Source organism: Coturnix japonica, chromosome 10, assembly GCF_001577835.2.
Source record: "Coturnix japonica isolate 7356 chromosome 10, Coturnix japonica 2.1, whole genome shotgun sequence".
In the NCBI taxonomy this organism is placed as follows: domain Eukaryota; kingdom Metazoa; phylum Chordata; class Aves; order Galliformes; family Phasianidae; genus Coturnix; species Coturnix japonica.
In genome coordinates this window covers 1,795,354-1,803,091 of record NC_029525.1, presented here as the reverse complement: position 1 = coordinate 1,803,091, position 7,738 = coordinate 1,795,354, and the positions used below count along the sequence as shown (strand labels likewise).

The 7,738-nt window shown below is 51.7% G+C and overlaps 1 protein-coding gene across 2 annotated transcripts; it reads left to right on the top strand.

Annotated features, from left to right (window-relative positions):
- The first annotated feature begins 33 nt into the window (after nt 1-33).
- On the top strand, nt 34-7,668 carry CLK3 (CDC like kinase 3). Of its 2 annotated transcripts, XM_015872682.1 has the most exons (13): nt 34-124; nt 311-450; nt 1,014-1,227; nt 3,304-3,397; nt 3,668-3,734; nt 4,418-4,534; nt 4,885-5,051; nt 5,481-5,575; nt 5,911-6,040; nt 6,144-6,226; nt 6,698-6,777; nt 7,031-7,121; nt 7,288-7,668. In XM_015872682.1, exons 2-13 carry the CDS (start codon nt 311-313, stop codon nt 7,471-7,473), a joined length of 1,464 nt encoding a protein of 487 aa, XP_015728168.1. In that variant the 5' UTR covers nt 34-124; the 3' UTR covers nt 7,474-7,668. The 2 variants fall into 2 exon arrangements, with proteins under 2 accessions (XP_015728168.1, XP_015728169.1); XM_015872683.2 differs by lacking the exons at nt 34-124; nt 311-450; nt 3,304-3,397 and having other exon boundaries at nt 1,114-1,227; nt 7,288-7,661.
- The last annotated feature ends 70 nt before the right edge of the window (nt 7,669-7,738 follow it).

Here is a 7,738-nt window from a genome sequence, read left to right as displayed (position 1 = left end):
GCGGATAGAGCGGCGCGGAGGGGTGGGCGGGGCAAGCGGCGGAAGCGGAAGTAGGGGGCAGAGCGGGAGTGGAGGCGCTGCTGGGCCGGGCCGCACCCTCAGAACGCGGCGGGGCGGACGGACGGTGAGCGGCGGGGAACGGGAACGGGCGGCGGGTAACGGCTGGTAACGGCCGGAGAGACCCACTGCGGGGGAGGGCGGAGGGCTCCGAGGGGCGGATTAACGGGGCCGGGGGGGCGGTGGTGGAAGGAAGGAAGGAAGGAAGGAAGGGCCGCGCTGGGAGCTGAGCGTGCCCCCCCTGTGCCCTCAGATGCACCATTGCAAGCGGTACCGCTCCCCGGAGCACGACAACTGCTGGGAACCGCGATGGAAGAGGAGGCGAGCGCGGAGCGGGGCACACGGGAACCGCCCGCTGCGCAGGGACGGGCACAGGAGGACGAGATCACGGAGGTGAGAGCGGGACACAACGACGGCAGCACCAGCACCGAGACACTGACAGCACGGGGGGCACACCGCCCAGAGCTGAAATGATCTAAGAAAAACCCGGACAGAAAAACCTTATGGACCCTGTGAGCCTCCTCTGAGCCCCCTTTGAGTCGGTATTTCTGAACCCTGAGGTTTCACAGCTGGAGCTGCCGGAGGTTATTGCAGAGCAGTGTGGCTGTAGGGTGGGCTCTGCTGCACTGTGTGCCTCAAACACTGCTGCTCATCACGGCTGTGCTTAGCACTGTCCATATGCTGCCATTGCTCTGAGCAGACACAACCACCTGGCGTGCATGTGAAGCAGGGCTTGAGTGGAAGCCGCTTGATCAGGCCTGGGGTGCAATATGCAGCCGTGCTGCTGGGTTAGAAGCAGCCTGAAGTCCCCCTTTGTGTATCTGCAGCCATTGGTTATGGCTAGATGCAGGCATAGCCATGGAGCAGAGACCAAACGTTCCTTGTGGCTCTTGTGTTGCATACATGGCGTTGGGGGCTGTCACCCCTCTCAGACTGACATGTTGTTTGTGCTGCAGCCATGACAGGATGCCTTATCACAGGAGATACAGAGACCGACGGGACAGCGACGCATACAGACTGGAGGAGCGGAGCCCGTCCTTGGATGAGGATTATTACTCCACCCGCACGCGGAACTGGCGCCGATCTCGCGACAGAGAGCAATATCGTGATAGGAAGCACCAGCACCACTGCAGGAGACGCAGGACCAGGTCTTGTAGCAGTACCTCCTCGGTGAGTAGCATCCAGAACGAGCTCGGGATTGCTCAGGTGTTAACCATTCTTACCTCCTTGTAGCTCTGAAGGCTCTGGGTGAGTACCTCGAATCCCATTTATGTGTTTGTTTTGGTTCCGTGCAGTCTGTAGTCCCTAGAACGTGTCTTGTTAAGAGAGGAGCATTCGTAGCTCTCGGTTTTTCTTAGCCCAGCCCCTGTAGCTTTAATATGTGAGGAAACTAAGCTGTGCTCTACCATGGCCAGGGGAGGGGATGAGTGAAGGCTTCGAATGGCGCACACGTGATGCTCTAACAGAGGAGCCCTGGCTGCAGGCCAGCTGAGCTGCTGGTTGTGTGGGTTTACACGCAGCAGGGGCCTATCTGTGCTTCTAGGAAGGGATTTGGTATGCAGCGGTGGTACGGAGTGCTCCGTGAGGGCATGTTGGTTTGGGTTTGTGCCAGTATCCCTCACCCAATGGGGTCAGCCAGCTGTATCGAGCCTCGTTCTTCTGAGCCATTAGCCCTTGGCATTACCCCCATCCCACCGTGCTTAGCAGAGGCCTCCACCCTCTGAGAATACGTGTGTCCTCTTTGCCTGGTTCCACGCAGCTCTCCTCAGACCTCCCTTTCTTTGAAAACATGGCTGTTTTCCACCCTGGTTCTAACAGAACGGGGTGTTTCTTCCCAAGCCGTTTGGAGGATTAGGTGGAAATATTTGGCTCTGGGTAGGGAGGATTGTCCCCCGAACGTCCTGTTAGTGCTGTGAGGTATCGGGCTGTGTGTGCGCCTCACTTCTCTCCAGTAAGGAAAGTTTCCATCGTGCACGTTGGTTCTTTTTAACCATGATTACAATTAAGCGACCGAGTCCTGATCCCTGCAGCTACAGTGAATATCTGCATGGCTTGGAACTCCAGACAGTCTGTTGCTTTTCTCCTCTCCCTCCTTTCCCATTGACTTCTTAATTATTGCCTTAGAAAGAGCCAGGGCTGTGACTAAAATGTTACAGTGTGGTTTGTGTGCAGTGATCCAGCGTTCAGGTTTGGGTTGATGTGATCTGAATTCTTTGAAGTCTCACAGCTCTCTCTCAACTGTCCTCTTTCCTCTCTACCTTCTCTGTTTCAGCTTACCTATGGGGGTCTGTAGCTTCTCATTTTGGACTGGGGCAAGGGGGTACAGAAGACAAGCCTGATAGAAGTCCAGGCATGGAAATGTAGAGCTTTGTTTCCATTCTTAAGGCTAAATGGAAAAGATCAGGAATTAGGACAGCTCTCTTTGTGGACCTGGTCCTTCTGGGAGCATTTGGCTGGTTGTCCAGTAGAAGCTAGAAGTAGCAGGAGTAAATGTGACCTTGTACCTGTAGTAGACACTTGGAGTGAAATGCTCCTTGGGGATCTATTTGACCTGTTCCTAAAGTTCTTCCAGGCTTAAAATTACACCCTAAGGAAAAAGAGCAATGCTAGATCTGCCTGCAGCCAGTCAGGCATAGAGATGGAGGATCAACCTTGTTAAGAAGTGGCAGGATGCTCTGAGGACCCGTTAGCCAAGGTATAAGAGAGCAGGCTGGGTGCTGGGGACAACTGCTACTCTGGCTTCTACTGGGCAGCCTGTCCAGCTCGTTTACGTGTTTGACAGCAGAGAAAAATGACGTCCTTCTGGCAAAGCCCTCCTCCTCCTCCTCCTCCTCCTCCTTGTGCCTCTGGGGCCTTCCCTGGTGCCCCTGAGGGTGCCACAACTCAGTGCAGACCCTGGGGGAGCGGTGGTGCCGAGCCAGTGCCTGGAGCTCCCCAGTTGCTGCCCTGCAGAGAAGAGGGGGGCCTTTCCCTGCTCAGGAGAGGCTGTAGCTAATGAGAGTTTTCTTTACATACCTGTAGCTGTTGATGACTTTTCTGTTTTGAAGTTAGTTTTGTGTCTTGACGTGTCCCTTGCAATATCCCTATCGTTATATATGCTGTGTGCCTTATGAAATGCTGGGATCTGGAAAATCCAACCACCGACGCACCGTCGTCTCCACCTTTGAATGACAACCCAATCTGCCACTCGGAACTGCCCGCTGTGCGCACTTGGTCGTATGCCGTTTCGGGGGGCGGTGCGTACAGAGAAGCCAACAGAGCAGTAAGCGCAGCAGGAGCGTGGAAGATGACAAGGAAGGCCACCTGGTGTGCAGGATCGGCGATTGGCTTCAAGAGCGATGTACAGCCACCTTTCGTAAAACTTTACCTCTACTTTCTATCCCCGTGTTAGACCAGATCTCTCTGATTGTACTGGAGGGGTCTCCTAGTGTTTTATTGCTTATAAATGGACCGAGCAGTAAATTGCCTGAGGCAGCCAATAGCCGCTTGAGTTTTAAAGAGCGTAGCAGTCAGAGACGTTTTTGTTTTGCCACTTTATTGCTGTGAATTGCAGGAGCTCAGCTCTCAGTGCTCCCCTCAAGTTCACACCTGCTCCTGTTTTCTCTCCTAGATGAAATAGTCGGCAGCCTTGGAGAAGGCACTTTTGGCAAAGTCGTGGAGTGTGTAGACCACGCCAGGTAGGCGGCTTCCATTTCCGAGTGCCTTGTCTGTCCGTCGTGCTGTAAACCCAAAGCCTCGTGATGGTGGCAAGATTGATGCTGAGAGCTTCAGCACAGGGCTGCTCTACTGCCCTACTGTAAAAGCAGGGAACTCCAGGGCTGGGCCAGCCAGATGGGAAAGCAGCCTCTTAATCTGCCAGGGCGCTTCTTTTTTCGTCCTCTCCTGTGATTACATTTGACCCCGATCTCTTCCCAACCTTTCAGCTGGCTCTGAGCCCCAGGGTCAGCTTAACGCGGGAGCTGCTGGGATCTCCCTCCTTCTCAGGCGCAGTTGGAGAGAGGAGGTGTCTGCTGGGGTGGCAGTGACCTCAGGGACTGCTGGGTCAGGACGTGGTGTATTTGCAGAGCTTGCTGCAGCTCTCTTCAGGGTGTTACTTGAGCCTTTCACTTCAAATTTCTGCGGGTATTTAAGCACTTGTCAAGGTTGGGGCAAGGACAGAACATCTAATCTCTTACCCTGCGACCTCGCTGCTTTCTGTGTGCTATCACTAACTCGTCCTGTGCTTGCTAAAGGCCGTCTCCTTCTCGTGCTTGTTTGTATTTCTTAGTATGGGCCCTAAAGGCTGCTGCACGGCCCCATGGAACACAGATAGCAGGCAGTACCAGCTTTTGCTCTGACTCCTTTGTCTCTTCTCTTACAGAGGCAAATCGCAGGTGGCACTGAAAATCATTAAAAATGTTGGGAAGTACCGTGAGGCTGCCAGGCTGGAAATCAACGTCCTGAAGAAAATCAAAGAGAAGGATAAGGAGAACAAATTGTAAGTTTGGAATTATTGCTGTCCTAGGAGGGGAAACCTGTCTTATGCCTCCATGTTTTGGAAGAAGAGAGCCTAATTGTGCTATAAACTTGTTTATTGAAATCTTAACAGCTGACATGCTGGGTTAGAGTGAGGAAAAATTAACCACAACTTACTCTGACACGAGAGTCAGAGTATTAGAGATCTTAATGTAAATGTGGTTGAGCGAAGTGGAGAAGGGGTGTGCAAATTGGATTATTGTGCTTTCAAGTCAGCTGGCTCAGAGCTTTTGCTTAGCAACAGTTGGGAGAATTACTGTATTGCCGAGTCTCTGAATGATGCTTAATCCTCGTGTCTTCTTCTCTGTACAGCTTGTGTGTCCTGATGTCGGACTGGTTCAACTTCCACGGCCACATGTGCATTGCCTTTGAACTTCTTGGCAAGAACACTTTTGAGTTCCTGAAGGAGAACAATTTCCAGCCATACCCTCTCCCTCAGATCCGGCACATGGCCTACCAGCTCTGCCATGCCTTGAAATGTGAGTCACACAGGGACAGCCGCTGGAGCTGCCAGCAGCTGCTTGTCCTCCAGTACCTGCTGGTTTTGCTTTTACAGAGTATTCTGGCTCCTTTGCTGAAGCTTGTAAGAAAGACAAGAGATGCTGATTTCTGTGGACAGCAAAGCAGGGATGGAGTGGTAGTCTATAAATTTGCTTCCTTTTCCTTCTGATAGGAATGGAAGAGAGCCTTGTAAGCTCTTCTGTGCCTCCTCTAGCAGAAATACTCAGTCCACAGTTAGGCCACCATGCCTCATCAAAATGGGTTGGGAGGGAGGCGAGGAGTTGCCTTACATGAAGATGTCCAGTACATGACTGGACTTGATGCTCTGATGGGCACAGCCCTATGAGTGCTTTGGTTTGTGGTTCTTACATGTTTTTTTTTCCCTCTCTTCTTCCCCACCTGTGCAGTTCTACATGACAACCAGCTGACTCACACTGACCTCAAGCCAGAAAACATCTTGTTTGTCAACTCTGACTTTGATACTCTGTACAATGAGAAAAAGGTGAGCTATGTCTGAAGTGACTAAACCAGGCACAGCCTGCGTCTCCCTCCCTGCAGAAATGAGATCTTCCCTGTCCTGTATCAGTCCTGTAGAGCCAGGCCTCTTTCTCCCATGTCTTTTAAGAGCCTTAAGGCTTCAGTGGCTTCAGTCCACAGCAGCAGTTCAGCAGCTTTCTGTGACAGTGACATGAGATGTAAATATCTCAGAGCTTCATAGTTGTCATTGTTCTGGTTAAGAGTGTGGACTACACAGTTCTAGGGACAGAGGGCTCCTTGGAAAGCCCACCTCAATCCCCCACCAGCTATTAAGAGCACTGAGGATTTGTTTGCTTGCAGAGCTGTGAGGAGAAATCCATCCGGAACACGAGCATCCGCGTGGCAGACTTTGGAAGTGCCACCTTCGATCACGAGCACCACACGACTATCGTGGCTACCCGGCACTACCGTCCCCCAGAAGTGATCCTTGGTGAGTGCTGCTGAGGCTGTGGGAGCCTCAGTTCCATTAAGGAGGTAGTGGAAAGCTGCTGGGATTTGCTGGGAGCACAAAGATAGCTTTATTCTCTTTGCAGAGCTGGGCTGGGCACAGCCGTGTGATGTCTGGAGTACTGGCTGCATTTTGTTTGAGTATTACCGTGGCTTCACGCTCTTCCAGGTATGACTCTTGCTAAAGGTGTTGGACCCTTTGGCCAAAGTAAGCGTCCTTAATGCCTAAACAGGCTAGAACTTAGGAGGGGGGCAAAAGGCAGACCAGGCACTAAAAGGTCAGAAACTAAGTTTGAAGATCAGCACAGGAAAACTGCAGTTTGAGTTCTCATGGCTTGCTGGAAGGACGTTCACTTCTGGTTTCTTCACTGTGCCTGTGGAGAGTAGGAAAAGCAAGAGAAGCAGCAGATGGATGGGGCCTGCACCCTGTTGTACTAAGGGATGTGGTTTAGTGGGAAATATTGGTGGTAGGTGGATGGTTGGACTGCGTGATCTTGGAGGTGTTTTCCAACTGTGGTGATTCTGTGCTTCCAGAATTCTCTTTCTCTCTCCTTACCCTGTGCTTCCGTAGCAGACAGACCTTTCATCATCAGATCTGCACGCTCTGAAGTAACGCACCACTGCTTTTTTTCCCTTGCAGACCCATGAGAATCGTGAACATCTTGTGATGATGGAGAAAATCCTCGGGCCTATTCCATCTCACATGATCCACAGAACTCGGTAGGAACCCATCCCTCAGCTCTAAAAGACCAGTCAGCTGCTGGTGGTGGCTCATTAGTCAGGACATCAGCTCTCTGTTCACACACCAGGTCTTACCTCTGTAGGTGTAAGCATGGGAAACCTGCTGCAAGTTTTGGTTTTGAGCCTGATCACAGGTTTTAGGGGAAATGATTGAGTCTTGTCTTTCAGTCTTACTGGCTGCTGTTCTGTTGTGTGGGTAAGACTTACTGAACGCCTCTTTCCTCCTCTCCAGAAAGCAGAAATACTTCCACAAAGGGAACCTGGTATGGGATGAGAACACATCCGATGGGAGATACGTCCAAGAGAACTGCAAGCCACTGCGGGTAAGTGCTGCTGAATCCCTGTGGGGTTCCCTTCCCGAGATCTGTGCTGGGGGGAGGGCAGGAGGTACAGAGCCCCAGACTTGCTGTAGGTCACAAAACAAGGGGCTGGTGTTTGCTCCCTCTTGTACTGGAATCTACATGTATCTCACCTGCCCTTCTGTTTTAGACATACATGCTGCACGACTCACTGGAACACGCACAACTCTTTGACTTGATTAGAAGGATGCTGGAATTCGACCCTTCCCGGAGGATCACGTTTTCAGAAGCTCTCTTGCATCCCTTCTTTGCCGGCCTCTCTGCAGAGGAAAGGATGCTGTGCGGTCGTGGCACCAGCCGGGACCTGAGCAGATGACATCTGGGAAGGGTGTGACACCTACTAGATTTGTACATATGGGAATGGTGCTCTCTTAGAGTTCAGAGTTGCACTGTGACATGAACCCTGGGTTGGGGTGGCGAGGAAAAGCTACAGCAGAAAGCACAGATTTGTCTATTTATATGTTGTAAAGTTAAAATAAAGTGTTTCTTATTGTTTGATACTTCCCTCGTAGGCAGGCGTAAGGGTCTCTTACTCCTAGGTTTCTTTTTTTTCCCCCTTAAAGATGATAGAGCTGTTGGAT